We start from the raw sequence: 19,948 nt of genomic DNA on the forward strand, positions 1-19,948 counted from the left end.
GGCACCCCCGATGTAAAGGGTTACTTGTTCCTTTAAATCTGCTGTGAATTAAGTACATCCCACCCAAATCACACTTGGGTGTTTATTAAAGGGACTCCATTAACTCCAAGTTGGAGTTAGTCTCTCTCTTTTTTTTTTTAATGCATTGTTTAAAAAATGCATTGAAATGTATATAAAAACAGAAAATTAAAAATAATAATACTAATTATGATACTTACATTTGAAGCCCCTGTTTATACTAATCTGTAGGCTTTGCATCATTTGCAGTGAGCTCTGCTCAGACCAGAAAATGACTCAGCCAATCACAATGCTAAATAAAATTATGCAGAACCTAATATCTAAATAATAGTTAGATATGGATAATGCATATTTAATTTTTTTTCAAATAAATACATTTATTTTCTTTGCTTATTCACATTGCATAGAATATATGCAAGACTGAAGTGGCGCTCTCCTGGCAGAGAAAGTAAATGAATGTAATTCCCATGATGCTGTGTGTTTGGGCGCTGTGAGGGTGCGTGCCACCATCCAGTTTTGTGGAAGGAATGCTTGAGAAGTTGTGCTTATACAACGTTTTCTCATACCCTGGTAAAGCGGGATGGCAGGAGGTAAATGGGACGTGGACAGTGTCGTGAATCGCGTCACTGGCACTGCCCACAGAGGGCTGACCTGCCCAGGGAGTGGGCGAGTCTGCCCGAAGAATTGGCAGAATGTCTGCACGCCACTCTGCCTGTTTCAGCGCTCTCCGCTGGGTCCTAGTGCTCTGAGGCACTCACGCTATACTTTTTGGGGACAGTTCCCTAAAATCCCAAAAAGCGGGACTGCAGGACAGGACCCTAAAATCTGGACTGTCCCGCCATAACTTTCAGTATTCTCCATACAACTAAAGCAGGAATTCTCATTATCTTTAGCTTTATCAATTTTGTGCAACTTTTCAGAGCATTGCACTCTCTGTGCTAATTCAGGAGTAGAAGGCAGAGAACTCCAACTGTCATCATTCTTAGCTAGACACAGCCTGGCTAAGAGTGGTGGTAATTAGAGTTCACAGCTTCTTCACTGTGGATGCAGGTAAATTGCTATACTGTTATATTCTTTTGTTTAAAGAACAGTGGGGTGACAGCAGGGGTACACCGCTGTACCCCATGTTGTAGTGCTGTGTAACATAAAAGTGTTGTAATGACTGCATTTTTAAGATACTATTTTTATGTGATGATGTCATAGGACTCCACAGTGCCTCCTCGAGAATCAATGGGGATTATTAAGTAAATAGTGAATTACAAAATAATACTAAATAATTCCCTGCATTACATTTCATCCCTTATCATGTTGAGAGGCTCCAAAAGATACCTGGTTAATCCAGAGCAGGTGGTCAACTAAGAATTACAACTCACAAGATGCTGTGCCAGGCTATTGTATATACACACTTCCCTAATGCCAGTGTCAATCACAGGTTGGCACAGTGTCATGCACATGTGAACCTGGGCAGCAGTCTGTGCCCCCCACACACAGAGCTACACGTGCTGGCTGTCTGTCAGCCACACATGGCTGCACACACTGTCACATATACACACACTGTGATACAATGTCTCTGGGCTGGTACTGTCTGAGATGCTGGAGTCTCTGCCCAGTCACTGAGCTGGTGCAGCCTTACACCCGCCCAGCAACCAATGGCAGCAAAGAAAGCATGGGGTGGGGGGGCTGCAGGCAGACATGTGTTTACACCAGCCCCCCCAGTCTGAAGTGGGGAGACAGGCAGTGAGGCAGCGTCTGGGACAGAGAGAGCAAGCAGAGAGAGACAAAGGAAGGCAGAGGAAAGAGAGGATAGGAAGAAGAGAGAGCAGCATCAAAACTCATTTGCACTGGCATTCTGTCTTGGCATACTGTGCTGCTCCCTTACTTTTACCTGCTCCTCCTGGCACCTTTATTTTCAATCCTGCTGCCCCCTAATACTTGTCTTCCATATCTTTCTCACCCCGCATGCCCTACATTCCTCTGCACACACTATTCATGCTGAGAGCCCTGTTGCCCTCTGTAACGTGCTACCCATCTGTTTCCTATTCCCCCTTGATTAGTCTGGACCCCCTCCACTCTCCCGTGTCCTGCTTTGCCCTCCTGCAGCATTGACTCTCCCCCCCCTCCTCCTTCTGAACATTCTACATATCGTGCTACTGACTAGTGAAGACAGTATGGCTATCGTGTAGCAACTTTTTGTAACAAGTCTCAGGATGGTGCAGCACAAGACGGTGGTGGGCAACCAAAAAACTCCAGATGCTGCCCCCGGGGGGCCCAGTTGGTGTAAGACCCCCAGTGGTCACATAAAACGTCCAATGAATGCCTTCATGGTATGGTCTCAGATTGAAAGGCGGAAGCTGATGTCTCTGTGTCCCAACATGCACAACGCCGACATCTCTCGCAGTCTTGGCCAGCGCTGGAAGTTACTAGAGGACACTGACAAAATTCCATACGTCCGTGAAGCTGAGCGTCTGAGGCTCAAACACATGGCTGACTATCCAAACTACAAATACCGTCCACGCCGACGCACACGGGACCCAACTGGCAGAACTCGTGCCAGGCTGCCCCGTACCACGTCTAGGTGCCAGCCTGCTCGCACGCCATGCCAATCGGAAGTGAATTTGGGATCCGGCATGCACTGGGGAGAGGACAACCCCGGGTGGGGGGGGCACAAAGTTGGCCAATCAGAAGAGACGCAGGTTCGGGAGTCATCAGCACGCAGCCCAGAGTTGCCCCCCTACTCGTCTGCCCAGCCTACCCATGCCCATTCGTTACCATCCTCCCCAGAGCCGGTCAAAGAAGACGAAGGTTTGGAGGAAAAGCTGCCAGGACTTTGCGTCCCCTTGGACAGGGAGTTACTGCCCCATACTGGATCCCATTTCGAGTTTCCCGATCACTGCACACCTGAGGTGGTGGAGATGATCTCTGGTAACGGTCTGCTGGACAGCGTGTCTGATCTCGTCTTCTCCTACTGACCTATCGAGAGATCTCCAAAGCTCCGGCAGCAGGTAACACTCTGTGGAACTGCCCACATTCCCCACCAACTAATGACACGGTTGGTGTCACAAAGCCTTTTTTCTCTGCAGTCACTCCGAACCAACTTTGTTGTCTATATGAGATACTGTGTCTCAGAAGATTCTGATGTTCCTCAGGGTGCTGTCTCTTTTCGGATGCTGTCTCTCTGAGCACTCTCACTTCTGTTCCTCAAGGTGCAATTTGCTGTCTTTAACTCTTGCTGTCTCTTCGATCCCTTTCGGAATGCTGTGTCGTGCACTCTCCTTGCAATTCCAGTTCTGGCTGTCAAATCAGAGTGCTCTTCTACTCTATAGCTAACCAGGGCACTCTCTCTTGTGCTGATTGTCTGTCTTATTATTCAACTCACTCGTCTCTTTGGCACACAGACAGACAGACACATGCCATCACACATACTGCATGTTACATGGTATGTCTGTCAGTGAACCTCGCCCCAAATCCCAAATTTATAGGGGCCAATTGTGATCCCTGGAGTCCATCCGGAGACAGAAAGCTCCAATCCAGGTTCACAAGAGGCAGGTAAGATCCACAAAAATATGTATACATTGTGTGTGTGTGTGTGTGTGTGATATGAACATACAAATTATATACACACACACACAAACATATATATGTGTGTCTCATGTACATGTGTGCATGTCTGACTGTATGTGCCTGTGCCAGTCTACTGCAATATATATACGCAGCTATAAATATCTCAGCCCCTTATGTAATCCCAAACGTCAACCCCTCCCCTCCCCTTCTCTAAAAAGAATCCTCAGGACAAACTGTTATTTTTCTGTATACACTGTAACCTCAGGACTGAACCTCAGGATCCCCCTTAATATTTCAGGGGCCACGAAACCTTCAATAAACCTCAGGAGAAGACCCTTCAGCTTCCCCTTCCTCCACCACCACTGTATATCCTCAGGAGCTCTCAGGAAGTCTAAATGACCTCAAATCCCCCCATATAGAAGGGATTGGATAAGCCACTATTCCACACCACTGAACCTCATCACTGTCTGTATATGCTAAGCTCTGTCTGGCTTTGTGTCTCTCACCAGCTCACGTGTTTCTATATATATATATATATATATATATATTTATATTCATATGACGTTAATCTCTCCAGTTGTCCCAGTGTCTGTGCTGATATGCGTACTTGCTTCAATATCTCCCAATGTCTGTGTGCAGCGCAGAGGGATTATTACACTCTGACAGTATTCGCACAGGATATATATTATATATATATATATATATATATATATATATATATATAAGACAGCCCTTTCCTCACCATTAATCTAGTGTAAGAGTAACTATCTCTACCCATGACGCTATGTGTGTATGATCAGAGAAAACACACAACCAGCATAACAGAGAGTGCCACTGCTATGGGTATATTCCTTTGGGGTGGGTGTACTGGAGGGTTGGGATTGGGGTACATCCCTCAGGATTGGCCTGGATACTCCGGGTGGGATTATCTTTTTTTTTTCCTTTGGGGTCTGGGCTATTTTCCACTGGGTTGGGGTATACTACTTGGGATGGGGGTGTTTTTCAGCTCATTCCCCCCTCCTGGTATTGACAAGCTCAGGAACCGAAGACTAATGCAGGGATTTCTTATATGATTGTAAGGACTTAGAATGTAGGCGATTTGTGGAATATTGACCAAACTCAAGACTTTTGTGTTACAATGTTACCAGCAGGGATAAGGATCTGATCAGTTGGGTTACCAGTGCAGAGAGGGCATGGAGTGGTTTATTAGTGGAGTTACTGAAAAGTTAGCTTATCAGTGGGGTGAAAGAAGTGAATGTTTAGATCAGTTGGACAGAGGCACTAAACATTTGGTTTATCGACTGGATGGAGGCTATTCAATGTTTGGGTTATCAGTGGAGGCGGAGGCACTGAACATTTGGGATTTCACCATGGCAAGGTCATGGAACATCTGGTATTGGGCGGAGGTGCTACATGTTTGGGTTATCAATGGAGGTAGTGACCATTTAGGCGTACAGTAGGCTCACAATATTTAGGATTTGGGTAGACTGGAGGGACTGAATATTTAGGTTACAAGTGGGGTGCATACACTAATTTGCAGATCATTATTTGTGGAGGCACGTTGTGGGTGGGATATTATTGGCCAAGAGGCAACTGCTGGATGGGTTTGCAGTGGAGTGCAGACACTGAATAGGTGGGCAGATGCAATGAGTGTGTGAGGGGTGAAGTTGATGCACAGGGTGGGTGATTAGGCACTCAGGTGGCAACTCTAAGTTTGTGGGTATCCAGGTAGAGCCTGGAGGCACTGAGAGGTTGAGTTTCCAGTGGAGTGGTTGCATCATTTAGTTGAGTTCCAACGAGAGTGGAGGGATTATGTTAGTTGTTTTGCAATGATGTGGAGGCACTGCATGGGAGGCAGAGGGGTTACTACTGGCGTGAAGGCACTTAATGGAACATTACCAGTGGTTGGAGGCACTGAATGGGAATATTACCTGTGGATGGAGGCACTGAGTAGGAACAATATTTGTCGGTTGAAGCACTAAGTGGGGTTTACCTTTGGGTGGAGGCACAGAGTGAGTGGGTTATATGCTGTCACTGTCACATCTCCTGGATTTGCTTTCTTTGCACATTTTAAACCTCCTTGGAATAGAGCCAAGTTCATACTTTTTATGGATAAATGCTAAATAAACCCAAAACTTTGACCTTGGATTCTTGCCAGGTGGGAGAGGGAACATGGGAGGGGGGGGGGGTTGAGATTGGGTGGGAGGGTATAGGGGTGGGGTGCAATATCATGGTGGGGGCCATAATCTCTGGAACAAATTATGAGCAAATAAATACATTTAAGAATTGTGTCTTGCAATTATTTCTCGACCAGCGTATGGGTGGATCAGACTAACGGAATATTATGGAGACCCCCAAGGTATTAGAAGTAATTTGTGTTTCACGACCCGTGTGGAATGGAAAGGTCTGTATATACTGGAATATTAATGCTCATTGGAAATACAAAGGGACTATTCACTAAACACCAAATTTGCTTTTGCAATATGTCTGATTTCGTTCAGCCTTCTGCAGTGGTTATGGTACCAGAAGTGCCCTGGTGCCTTCCCAGGGTAATTAAACTGAGGATGGTTTACATAGTTACATATAGTTACATAGTTAGATAGCTGAAAAGAGACTTGCGTCCATCAAGTTCAGCCTTCCTCACCCTGTTTTTTGCTGTTGATCCAACAGGCAAAAAAAAACAAAAAAAACCCCAGTTTGAAGCACAATTTTGCAACAAGCTGGTTTGATAACTTACCTGTGGTTTTCCAGGCACTAATCACTTCCTTCTTTGGAGACAGATGTTTCTGCCACGAGCTTTTGTTAGCTCTACTTACCACAGCACAAACGAAGGTGCGCAGCGCTCAGATACCCCAGGTAGGTTGTCAGACCATGCTCAAAAAATGTTACTACTTTGGGAAGGTGCCAGCAGGCAGCAGTGGTTATGGTGCATGAAGTGTTGCTTTAAGGGGGTTTAGGGTAGCATGAGGGTGTTTTAGTATTAGGGAGAGGCTTCCATTGGTAATGCAATTCCTTGGTGTGTATCAGGGGAATTAAATCTACTGAATGAAGGCAATTTGTTGCAATTCGACTGTTTGAGAATATATTGAGATTTGGCTCACCTTACAAGACTGGACGTGCAAATTCAGCTTAAATAAACAAATTGGCCAAAATGTGACAACGGCTACCGTTAATTTTCCGTTTGCTGAATAGATCCCTAAGAATAATCCTGTTTTATGAAGTACTCACTTAGTTACATTTAAAATGGAAACATGTTACAGGAACAACTGAGTATTGTGGAAAAATTCAAAGTAACATTCATTAATAAGACATAGAATCAATGGAGTCAGATGAGGTCAGTGGCTTCACATATACCACAGGAAATGTTGCAGAGAATTGCATATTAACCAGAACTAATCACGGTGTTACCAATTATCACCACGTAACCAGAACTAATCAGGGTATTGCTGAGTATCACAGAGTAACCAGAACTAATCAGGGTATTGCTGAGTATCACCAAGTAACCAGAACTAATCAGGGAATTGCTGAGTATCACAGAGTAACCAGAACTAATCAGGGTATTGCTGAGTATCACAGAGTAACCAGAACTAATCAGGGTATTGCTGAGTATCACAGAGTAACCAGAACTAATCAGGGGATTGCTGAGTATCACAGAGTAACCAGAACTAATCAGGGGATTGCTGAGTATCACAGAGTAAGCAGAACTAATCAGGGTATTGCTGAGTATCACAGAGTAACCAGAACTAATCAGGGTATTGCTGAGTATCACAGAGTAACCAGAACTAATCAGGGTATTGCTGAGTATCACAGAGTAACCAGAACTAATCAGGGGATTGCTGAGTATCACAGAGTAACCAGAACTAATCAGGGGATTGCTGAGTATCACAGAGTAACCATAACTAATCAGGGTATTGCTGAGTATCACAGAGTAACCAGAACTAATCAGGGTATTGCTGAGTATCACATAGTAACCAGAACTAATCAGGGTATTGCTGAGTATCACAGAGTAACCAGAACTAATCAGGGGATTGCTGAGTATCACAGAGTAACCAGAACTAATCAGGGTATTGCCGAGTATCACAGAGTAACCAGAACTAATCAGGGGATTGCTGAGTATCACAGAGTAACCAGAACTAATCAGGGGATTGCCGAGTATCACAGAGTAACCAGAACTAATCAGGGTATTGCTGAGTATCACAGAGTAACCAGAACTAATCAGGGGATTGCCGAGTATCACAGAGTAACCAAAACTAATCAGGGAATTGCTGAGTATCACAGAGTAACCAGAACTAATCAGGGGATTGCTGAGTATCACATAGTAACCAGAACTAATCAGGGGATTGCTGAGTATCACAGAGTAACCAGAACTAATCAGGGGATTGCTGAGTATCACAGAGTAACCAGAACTAATCAGGGGATTGCTGAGTATCACAGAGTAACCAAAACTAATCAGGGAATTGCTGAGTATCACAGAGTAACCAGAACTAATCAGGGGATTGCTGAGTATCACATAGTAACCAGAACTAATCAGGGGATTGCTGAGTATCACAGAGTAACCAGAACTAATCAGGGGATTGCTGAGTATCACAGAGTAACCAGAACTAATCAGGGGATTGCTGAGTATCACAGAGTAACCAGAACTAATCAGGGTATTGCTGAGTATCACGGAGTAACCAGAACTAATCAGGGGATTGCTGAGTATCACAGAGTAACCAGAACTAATCAGGGTATTGCCGAGTATCACAGAGTAACCAGAACTGATTAGGGGATTCCTGAGTATCATAGAGTAACCAGAACTAATCAGGGTATTGCTGAGTATCACGGAGTAACCAGAACTAATCAGGGGATTGCTGAGTATCACAGAGTAACCAGAACTAATCAGGGTATTGCTGAGTATCACAGAGTAACCAGAACTGATCAGGGAATTGCCGAGTATCACAGAGTAACCAGAACTAATCAGGGGATTGCTGAGTATCACAGAGTAACCAGAACTGATCAGGGAATTGCCGAGTATCACAGAGTAACCAGAACTAATCAGGGGATTGCTGAGTATCACATAGTAACCAGAACTAATCAGGGTATTGCCGAGTATCACAGAGTAACCAGAACTGATTAGGGGATTCCTGAGTATCATAGAGTAACCAGAACTAATCAGGGTATTGCTGAGTATCACGGAGTAACCAGAACTAATCAGGGGATTGCTGAGTATCACAGAGTAACCAGAACTAATCAGGGGATTGCTGAGTATCACAGAGTAAGCAGAACTAATCAGGGGATTGCTGAGTATCACAGAGTAACCAGAACTAATCAGGGGATTGCTGAGTATCACAGAGTAACCAGAACTAATCAGGGGATTACTGAGTATCACAGAGTAACCAGAACTGATTAGGGGATTGCTGAGTATCACAGAGTAACCAGAACTAATCAGGGGATTGCTGAGTATCACAGAGTAACCAGAACTAATCGGGGTATTGCTGAGTATCACGGAGTAAGCAGAACTAATCAGTGGATTGCTGAGTATCACAGAGTAACCAGAACTAATCAGGGGATTGCTGAGTATCACAGAGTAACCAGAACTAATCAGGGGATTGCTGAGTATCACGGAGTAACCAGAACTAATCAGGGTATTGCTGAGTATCACGGAGTAACCAGAACTAATCAGGGGATTGCTGAGTATCACAGAGTAACCAGAACTAATCAGGGGATTGCTGAGTATCACATAGTAACCAGAACTAATCAGGGGATTGCTGAGTATCACGGAGTAACCAGAACTAATCAGGGGATTGCTGAGTATCACAGAGTAACCAGAACTAATCAGGGGATTGCTGAGTATCACAGAGTAACCAGAACTAATCAGGGGATTGCTGAGTATCACAGAGTAACCAGAACTAATCAGGGGATTGCTGAGTATCACAGAGTAACCAGAACTAATCAGGGGATTGCTGAGTATCACAGAGTAACCAGAACTAATCAGGGGATTGCTGAGTATCACGGAGTAACCAGAACTAATCAGGGGATTGCTGAGTATCACAGAGTAACCAGAACTAATCAGGGGATTACTGAGTATCACAGAGTAACCAGAACTGATTAGGGGATTGCTGAGTATCACAGAGTAACCAGAACTGATTAGGGGGATTGCTGAGTATCACAGAGTAACCAGAACTAATCAGGGGATTGCTGAGTATCACAGAGTAACCAGAACTGATTAGGGGATTGCTGAGTATCACACAGTAACCAGAACTAATCAGGGGATTGCTGAGTATCACAGAGTAACCAGGATTCGGGCAGGTATTGTAAAGCATTGCAGAATACTGATATTACAAGGGTGTTGCGGAGCATTACTGAGTAACTATAGTATTACAAAATCACAAACTCTGTAGATTAGTCAGTACCAAAGGAAAATGCAGAGTATTGCAGAGAACAAGCACTGCAGAAGGTAACGCAGGACATTACTCCAAGTTAATCTAATAAAAGAAAAAAATCTTATCTAAAAGGAACATAAATACTGGCTGCAGGTACTTAGCCTGCCGCTCTCAGTATACAACTTCCCAGAAACCTAACACTAAACCCTGCAGCTCTCAGTATACAACTTCCAGAACCCCAACATTGAACCCTGCAGCTCTCAGTATGCAACTTCTAGAACCCCAACATTGAACCCTGCAGCTCTCGGTATACAACCTTCCAGAACCCTAACATTGAACCCTGCAGCTCTCAGTATACAACGTCCCATAAACCCAACATTGAACCCTGCAGCTCTCAGTATACAACCTTCTAGAACCCCAACATTGAACTCTGCAGCTCTCAGTATACAACTTCCCATAAACCGAACATTAAACCCTGCGGCTCTCCTAAGATTGACCCTGGGGCTAAGCACCGCTCTATACCTCGAATCCTGAACTCTCCACAGACCACATTTGACATTGCCGCTTAGAACAAGAAACCCGGCAGCTCTCTATAGATCATGTACCTTTTTGTCATTTAGCAAGAAACCCTTCTCTTCGCTTTAAACTATTTTAAAATGGACTCTACCGCTCGCCCCTCTATTAAACACTGAACTCTGTAGCTTATTAACACAAACCTCATAGTATTAGGGATTTATTCGCTAAACTGTGAACTGTGGTTATATGAAATCTTGCAAAAACAGAGGCCAAATCTGTGAAGTTGGAAAAATCCTTCACTAGGCCTCTTTGGGAGAGTTTTTTTTTGTCTTCAAATTGTCCATTCTCAGCCTGCATTTTCCAACTTGTTGTCTCACTGTTTATTGAATAAACTCCGCAGAATTGAAGAGTAAATTCCTTTAAATATGTAATTATATAAATGTGCTGTATAAGCACTGTGCACAGAGCGGTCGCACTGGGAGTTCGTTCCACCTTGAAAGAAAATCGTGAAATTTTTCTCGGTTTCATTGAAGTGGGAATTTTAACAGTTTGGTTTTAACAATCTGCTGTAAATATCCAAGTGGTGGATTGCAGCATTTAACGGTCCTGAACACTGCAGTGATAAGCATGCATTGTAGGCCATGGGTGCGTTTTCTATCAGACATGCTACTGGCTGCAGACTCCCTCTCCCTCTCTCTCTCTCTTAATAAGGAGCTAGGATATTAAGGCAGGCTGCCAAAAACACAGCAAACTCTGAAGATCATCTCTCAGAAGCCATCAGCGTGATCCCCAGAGTGCATAGACACCAGCTTACCTTATCTCTGATCTTTAAATGTCTCCACTCCCCCGCCAAGGGGAAAATGTATAAATAAGAACGGTTTATTATATAAAATAACACTATATGGAATCCCGTTACACAGAAATCGATATAGAATTGCATACAGGATATTGTAGCAGATTTTATTTTTTAGATAACACATCAGGATAAGATTACGGGGGCAGACTGTACAGAATGAGCAAACAAGATTTCGTCAATGGGTATAATGAGAGCACAGTGCATTTACCACTCTAACTCAGTGATGATATTCTTGAATCCCAGATGTTTGTGAACTGCAATGCCCATAATACTTACCCATGCTTAAGACTGGTTGAGTGTTGTGGGAATTGGAGTGGAAAAACTAAAATGATCTCAGCAATGTTCTCTTGGCGGTAGATGTTTACTAGCAAAGGAATATGGACCACTGCATGAAATCACTGACTTAATCAAAGAATCCGTTAATGTCTAAACCAGGGATAAGCAACCATTGGCATCCCCCATAATGCTCTCACACCTATAATGCTGGCAAAGCATCATGGAAGGTGTTGTCCAAAACATATGGAGTGCCGAAGGTTGCCTATGCCTGGTCTAAGCCGTCAGGTTGCAGATAGTAGTAGCCAAACTTAGAGGAGTTGGAATCCGAATTCAAGGACCTATGCACAGATCTGGTGTCCTCCTCCTATAAACACTGCAAGGTATTGAGGGATAACTAGCACTTGTATGAAAAACACTTTAACCAATGTCTGAGTGTTGGAAGAAGATGATTGTCTTACAGCACTGACACAGATATTCAATAAAGTGAGAATTCAAAGAGAATCTACAATTTAAGGCCCGAGCAGTCAAACTGAAAGCTGACTTAGCAAATTACAGTTTGGTTATTTTGACCTTAAATACAAAATTCACCTTAAAATTTTGCTTAAGTGAAGAACCCTGTGAAAGTTCTAAATAGGGGACAGCAAACAAGAAAGTAAAAGTAGGCAAACAGTGTTAAAGGGATACTATAAGTGCCAGGAATACCAAGCTGTATTCCTGGCACTATAGGTCCCTCTGCTCTCCCCCCACTCCCCCAATGGTGGCCAACAAAGCATTAAAAACGTTATGTACTTACCTGATCCCAGTGCCAATGTCCCTCACGTTAGGTCGCGGCTCTGCCTCATTAGACCTGCCCATAGGAAAGCATTGAATCATGCAGAGTGTGAGGACATCCAGCATCAGTTACCGGACCAAAAGGTCCGTTTCGATCCAGGAAGCCCTCTAGTGGCTGTCTAGTAGCCAGCAACTGGTGGCAGACTTAGTGCTGCAATGTAACCATCCAGTTTCTCTGTAACCGCAATGTTTAACATTGCAGCACTAAGTGCAATAGGGACACTGTCCCTATAGTGTCCCTTTAATATACCATACTGGGAAGTTTTTAGGGTGAACATTTAAGCAGAGGTTTAGTAACCCAACTTTCCAAAACAGATAAACTGGGAAATGGCCAGACATGCACTGCAAGGGTTACAAAATAAACTGAATAGGACCAAAGAAATGTCACAGGATTATTCGTTAAAGTGATTTTCAAATTCTAGGCCAAAGGAGCCTGACTGCAGAGCGACCTGAGAGAAGTTTTCCAATTCCATTAAACTTTATTGCAATTTAAATGACGAATTCTATTTGTGCGCACACATACTATAAAATAAAATGTTAACACATTCAGAAGAAAAAGTAACAAATCTCCTGCTTGTTTATTTGAAGGAAATCCGATGTCTGTTGAAGGACTGCAGCTTCATAAATAAATGGCCTCGGAATGTCAAACTGTCTGTGCGTGGGCTTAATGCTCACAGAGCAGTAGAGGGGCATTAAGCTGTACAGGGCCTTGCAAGATGTGCTGGCACCTTACAAATGATCAATGTTTTGTACTGAGTGACGTTGAGCCGTGAGATTATTAGAATAAAGTGCTCACTATGCGGGAGGAAGAGAGAGGCCTGCCATTTCACATCCACGTGCCATCACCTATAGTGACAGAATGAAGGCTGGCGGAGAGATTTGTTAAGCACCATCTACAACACGTCCAAGATATTCACAGCAACATGTTCTCATTTAAGGAAAAGAAAAGTGTAACAGAGTTTGTGTTTCAAGTTGAAGAAAGGGTTTGTGGGGCATGCTTTAACAGCTTCACGGGTCGTACTCATTTAATGCACAAACTAAAACCACATTAAAAGCCACCAGCTGCTTCAATTCACGCACATTAACTTTTTTTTTTTTTTCCATTCCCCCCCACCCCCCACCCCGTTAACAAATGATCCTGGGAGTGGCAGCCTTTGTCCAAGTGTACTTCATTAGCTTATAGTAAAACCTTGCTTTGAGAGATCTCTGTCTTTTCCCGGTACAGAATATAATAGGAGATGGATCAGAGCCAGACACTTTCTACAAAAGGAGGACATGCAGGGATGGTGTCAATTTTTTTTTAATGCATTAAAAATAAATAGAAATGGTAAACCTATACCGATGTGTATTTTTAATTAGTGGCATGCATCTTATACCATCCCTATTAATAAAGTCTAGGTCTGTTAAGCCAATCACAATATGCTGTGATAATCAATATCAAAACATGACTATGTTCACCGGGCATTCCTTTGACTTGTCAGTCTATCTCCAGTGTTCAGACCAAATCTCCACTGTTGGTCCTTCGGTGAGAGATTCAGGAAAACAGCTTCCGTACATATGGAGATTTTTTTTTTTTTAATTGGAAGACTGGCAGTCTGTAAACAGGTATATTGACTGACGAGAATAAAACATTTGACAAACACAACGGATTAAAAAACCCTGTTTTAAAAAAATAAAACAAAAATAAAAAGTATATATTCTATATATATTTATTTATAATAAAAGCCTAAAATAAATAAATAAAGTTTTATATTAAATGTGGTGATTATTGTAATATTTTAAGCTGTAAGTAGCAGAGGCCACCTGTATCGTGTGAGATGAACGAGCATTTTGCCCCAGTTTATACGGAAGACGTTCAGGCTGGACAAACATAGCAAACATGAAAAAGGAGTGTTAAAGATTTATATTATAGTGAGTGACAGATCTATACAACTTTATATACATGTTAATAATGTGCCTGTGTACACCACGCCAAGAAGGCTCCAAGTCAAGAGAGTGTGTGGTTTTGTTTAGAAATCACGGCAAGCAAAGCATAGAGTCATGTCCAGCTTTGAGCGTGCGGCCGGACGTTCCCAGGGCACAAAAGTGGTAACGAAGTCACGGATGAGAAGAGGATGAGCAATGCAGGGGAGTGCTAGGAGGATCCAGAGGCACAGATGTGGTTTCCAAGTCCATTTCCAACAAAATCTGTGGTCTCTCATAGGGAACCAGAGTGAGTTTATAAATCCTGGGTGGGGGTGGGGGTTCAGCTGTGCGTCCCCAGGAGCACTCACACAGTAGTGCTCATGGGAAGATCTGCAGTTCAAATTTAGGAGCCCATTCCAGAGCGCTCTTCACTATAGTCAGAGCAGCTGCACCCAGGGCTACGGTCAGGCCCATGACAGCCAACTTCACTAGTCTGTTGGTGCGTGGCTTGGTAAGGACGGACTTTGCTCCGTGTTCCGGAAGGACAGGCTCGTGACGGAAGCGACGGCGAAGGACCATATCAGGATGCTGCTGAGTGGATGCCAACTCAAAGTCCTTGAAGGTTGATGCTGCAGTCCTGGAAAAGAAAACAGCAATCAAGTGAAACACGATCCTCTCTTGTGATTACTTGGCATGCGAGGCTGGACGGTACACAGAATAAGATAATTCCAACCCTGGTTTAAAAACTAGGTTGAGATTACTTGCCGGTATATACGTATGGATCCAAGTTTATTTAATTCTACAGAATGGTAATTATACCAATATATTGTAGTCCAAGGTTGGTATGCTGCTCAATAGTCTGATGTAAGAATATTACAGACATTAAAGGGACACTATAGTCACCAAAAATAAACTTTAGCTTAATGAAGCAGTTTGTGTGTATAGATCATGCCCCTGCAGTTTCAATACTCAATTTTCAGTCATTTAGGAGTTAAATCACTTTTGGTTCTGTTTATGCAGCCTTAGCCACACCTCCCCTGGCTGTGACTGACACAGCCTTCCTACACACTCTTGAAAAGACTTGTAATTTTCAAACTTCCTTTATTGCACAGTGTGTTTAATTTAGAATTTCTTATCTCATGTTCTTTTAATAGCCTGCTAGAGCTTCCTGCGTGTGGCTAAAGTTCAATTAACAGAGAAGATAACTTTGCTGTATGATCTGACTGAAAATTATTAAACTATTTTTGTTCTCATGTAGGCTGTTTGAGTCACCGTCAGGGCTGCATAAAGAGAAACAAAAAGTGACTTAACTCCTAAAGAATTTAGCAGTGAGTGCAGGGACCCGATCTGTATACCAAAACTCTTTCAGTAAGCTGAAGTTGTTTTAGATCTTAAAGGGACACTCCAGGCACTAAAACAACTTAAGCTAAATTAAGTTGTTATGGTACCAGGAGGAACTCTTACCTCAAGGGGGTTAAACCAGTCTTAAAACGGTTTAACCCCAAAGTTGCCTCCAGAGGCGATATAAACTCCTCCCATGGTGGCTTCAGGCTTCTTAATTTTCAGATTCAGGAAGCGCAGAGTGCCGCCGGGCAGGGGCACTGCTGATTGGCTTAGAGAGGTCAGCTGGCACTCTCAGCCAATCAGTGACTCCCCATTCACTAAACTGACTTGAACAGAAACTTACCTTTCTCAAGATAGTTTAGTGAATGGGGAGTCAGCCGTCAGAGGAGGAGTGGACATCGATGCTGGAGGCAACTTAGGGATAACCCCTTGAGGTACGAGTGCCTCCAGGGATCTCCTGGCACCTTAACTTAATTTAGATGAAGCTGTTTTGATGCCTGGCATGCCCCTTTAAGATGTCTCTTTAAAAAGATCTTTAAAAAAGCAGCCATCATAAGAATGTTTGATAAATCATTTCAAAGGTTAATAAATTAAAAAATTAATCACAGTCTCCAGATAAGAGTATGAGATTACAGGTGGTGGCAGGTCCTACCTCTCAGCCTGGTGCTGTAGAGCTGCTTCCCGCGATAGCTCAGATGGTGGGAATTGGACGAAGAGATCCCCAGCCCGGCTGATGAGCAATTCGTACGGCAGATCTTGTGGGATCTTAGACAGTAGATGATGTACCGATGCCATATCACACTCACAATCCAACACCTCTTCTTCCCTGTGCAGCACGATCTGCAGAGAGAAGGGTAAACGCGTGACCCAAGACATGCTAGGATCGCAAACTCTTCAGAATGAGAACATGAGAGGTTCAGTATGTAATAGCACTTCTTTCACCAAGTTTTTTTAAATCACAACTTGGCCAGTGCCTGATAATTACACCAGTCATCTGTACAGCTAGTCACAGCACAACCTGTACAGACCACTTGTCTACCATGTGCCCTGCTTCCATCAGAAAGAGCCCTGCAGAAGAGATAGGTCACCTCAGATTCATGCATCTCTGCCCCTTTGTGGTTAATAAGGAGAAGATATATCAGAATGTCCCAGACCAACCCCCTGAATGCCTTTGAATTGCAGCAATGTCTTTGTAATTACACAGAGATAATAAAGGATCAAAGAGCAGATTCTTACCACGGCTGCAAAGTAGATGGGCATCAGTGGGTGACAAGCCAAGAAGAAGTCATACAACCTCACCACGTGTCTGAAGTCTGATAGGACATGCCCAAACCAAGTGATAAGCCAACTTAGGGCAAAGATAGTGCCAACCTCAGCCCTGGCAGGAACACAAAACAAACAATGACACGGAGCACTGCCCCCTGCTATTATATTCCAGGCAATGCCAACACCAAACAACTAGATGACAGGAGCGGACAAAAAGAAACTGGATTCACAGGAGTCAATCAATTGGAAAGAATGAATGAGACAGAGAGTGAAAGATGAACGAATAGATGAACGACTTACCTCTGCATGAAATCATACAGCGTGGGGTTCACTAGTTCTATGATTGGCATCAGATAATTCAGGATGTGTTTAGTGTTATCCATGGTGGGGTCCATAAAATCCCTGTACAGAGAGAGATTGGCATGATGTACCAAGGAGGTGAAGAGATAAGGGGGCACTATGTGTGCTATACCAGGTAGGTTTGGGAGAAAATGTAGTATGATGCAGGACATGAGAAAGGGTCAGGAGAAACCATGAAAGTAGGAGGAGGGAGGCTGATATAAGGACTATTGCCTGTTCTCTGCATAGCAAGACCAGGAGAGAAGAGGAAACCCAATCCAAGGTGATAAAGGAATCTGCGGGAAACATCCCCATGAATCCATTTCAATGAAAGTCTCATGTAAAGGGCCTCAGTGGGGTTCTACAAGGAGAAGGAAGTGGATATTATGGCTGTGAATGAATAGAGACACACCTGAGGTGATGAGTGGACAGCTTATCTACCAACGCAGTGGCCAGAGGCCCCCCCACCACAAGCAGGAACGTGACTACAATATCGTGATATCCCTGGTAATAGTGCAACTGTCTGTTACGGTCCAACACCTGCAGAATGATATCAATCAGCTGCTCCTGGAGGTCTTCTCGCTCCTTGAGGGGCATCCCTGAGAGACAAAAGTAAAATCAGATAAACACATCCTGCCAGGTGTAAAGAGCCCATGTTATGCTGTACCCTCAATCCCACGTACTGACTTCAAAGACATTGGGCTGATAAATATCAGACTGAGTGGCTAAGCACAATGAGCAGGAAACCAGTGAATCTGTATTGGGGGGAGGGTGAGGGGCACAACAGGAAACTCACCAGCTCTTGTAGAATAACCCCCAAGATTATTTGAAAGCCTAGAGCATCATGGGAGCTTTAGTCTATTAATAGCTGGAGCGCTACTTGCTGGATTCACCAGACACAGATTTATACTTATTCCCTTGGAGTTTCTCCTAAATCTCACCAGGGGGGAAGCGTCTCAATGAGCGTCTGACATCCAGGAGCACCTGCTGATAATCTTTGTTATCCACACGCAGTTCTGGTCCTGCAAAGATAAAAAGATTGACCACACTCGTTATATCTACCCAACCTCGTCATGCAAATATGGATATTAAGTGTCATTAAGACATGTTTAAGTATGGGCTATGGGATGGTTAAGGCAGGGATCCACATATCCCATGCACTGGGTCATCATGGCGACTAGGAATTTGGTACTGGTGTCTGGGTGTTTGTCAGCCCATTCAAAACTGCACTGATGTCTGCCGGTGCTACAGGCGGAACTGCAGGGCGACCAGGTGCTACAGGCAGAACTACAGGGCGAGGGCGACCAGGTCCTCTGTGTTCTGCCTGTTCTGACAAGAACCTGCCCCCTCTTGAGGCGGTGATGGTGTAGAATGGAGGAGGTGGCAAGGGAGCTGTACGTTTTCTGCTCTTCTTGCTCTGCTCCCTTGCGCGTCCTGCAGTGATGCTGGGAGCCGGGATATGACGTCACTCCCATCCCAGCATCACTAATCAACACACGAGGGAGCAGAGCAAGAAGAGCTTGAAGATGACAGGACCATAACAGCCACATTATAATAGCCCTGGACCCCAGAGAATGGACCCACTTCAGTTCTCCCGAAAGTAGGGGGGCTGGGTGTATGTAAAGTAAAATAAAACAAATAATATTGAGTGAGAGAGTCAGAGCGAGCGAGCGAGAGTCAGAGCGAGCGAGCGAGAGTCAGAGCGAGCGAGCGAGAGTCAGAGCGAGCGAGCGAGAGTCAGAGCGAGCGAGCGAGCGTCAGAGCGAGCGAGCGAGAGTCAGAGCGAGCGAGCGAGAGTCAGAGCGAGCGAGCGAGAGTCAGAGCGAGCGAGCGAGAGTCAGAGCGAGCGAGCGAGAGTCAGAGCGAGCGAGCGTCAGAGCGAGCGAGCGAGCGTCAGAGCGAGCGAGCGAGAGTCAGAGCGAGCGAGCGAGAGTCAGAGCGAGCGAGCGAGCGTCAGAGCGAGCGAGCGTCAGAGCGAGCGAGCGAGAGAGAGTCAGAGCGAGCAAGCGTCAGAGCGAGCGAGCGAGAGAGAGTCAGAGCGAGCGAGCGAGAGAGCGTCAGAGCGAGCGAGCGAGAGAGCGTCAGAGCGAGCGAGCGAGAGAGCGTCAGAGCGAGCGAGCGAGAGAGCGTCAGAGCGAGCGAGCGAGAGAGAGACAGAGCGAGAGAGCGTCAGAGCGAGCGAGCGAGAGTCAGAGCGAGCGAGCGAGAGTCAGAGCGAGCGAGCGAGAGTCAGAGCGAGCGAGCGAGAGTCAGAGCGAGCGAGCGAGAGTCAGAGCGAGAGAGCGTCAGAGCGAGCGAGCGAGAGTCAGAGCGAGCGAGCGAGAGTCAGAGCGAGCGAGCGTCAGAGCGAGAGAGCGAGAGTCAGAGCGAGCGAGCGTCAGAGCGAGAGAGCGAGAGTCAGAGCGAGAGAGCGAGAGTCAGAGCGAGAGAGCGTCAGAGCGAGCGAGCGAGAGTCAGAGCGAGAGAGCGTCAGAGCGAGCGAGCGAGAGAGCGTCAGAGCGAGCGAGCGAGAGAGCGTCAGAGCGAGCGAGCGAGAGAGCGTCAGAGCGAGCGAGCGAGAGTCAGAGCGAGAGTCAGAGCGAGAGCGAGCGAGCGTCAGAGCGAGCGAGCGTCAGAGCGAGCGAGCGTCAGAGCGAGCGAGCGTCAGAGCGAGCGAGCGTCAGAGCGAGCGTCA

At 45.0% G+C, this 19,948-nt stretch overlaps 2 protein-coding genes across 2 annotated transcripts in view; one reads left to right on the plus strand and one right to left on the minus strand.

The window, feature by feature from the left end:
* Positions 1-1,755: 1,755 nt before the first annotated feature.
* LOC134615107 (transcription factor Sox-12-like) lies at positions 1,756-4,090 on the plus strand. Its single transcript, XM_063459520.1, has 2 exons — positions 1,756-3,564; positions 3,878-4,090. Exon 1 carries the CDS (start codon positions 2,226-2,228, stop codon positions 2,985-2,987), a length of 762 nt encoding a protein of 253 aa, XP_063315590.1. The 5' UTR covers positions 1,756-2,225; the 3' UTR covers positions 2,988-3,564; positions 3,878-4,090.
* A 10,068-nt stretch (positions 4,091-14,158) lies between these two features.
* Positions 14,159-19,948, minus strand: part of TBC1D20 (TBC1 domain family member 20) — an 11,046-nt gene continuing 5,256 nt past the window's right edge. The window contains exons 3-8 of the mRNA XM_063459523.1: positions 18,216-18,296; positions 17,687-17,873; positions 17,236-17,337; positions 16,906-17,047; positions 16,322-16,509; positions 14,159-14,962 (exon numbers count right to left, since the gene is read on the minus strand). Coding sequence (XP_063315593.1) covers positions 14,704-14,962; positions 16,322-16,509; positions 16,906-17,047; positions 17,236-17,337; positions 17,687-17,873; positions 18,216-18,296 — 959 coding nt within the window. The 3' untranslated portion in view covers positions 14,159-14,703. The remainder of the gene's footprint in view (positions 14,963-16,321; positions 16,510-16,905; positions 17,048-17,235; positions 17,338-17,686; positions 17,874-18,215; positions 18,297-19,948) is intronic.

The sequence above is a fragment of the Pelobates fuscus genome, chromosome 6 (assembly GCF_036172605.1).
Source record: "Pelobates fuscus isolate aPelFus1 chromosome 6, aPelFus1.pri, whole genome shotgun sequence".
Classification (NCBI taxonomy): Eukaryota; Metazoa; Chordata; class Amphibia; order Anura; family Pelobatidae; genus Pelobates; species Pelobates fuscus.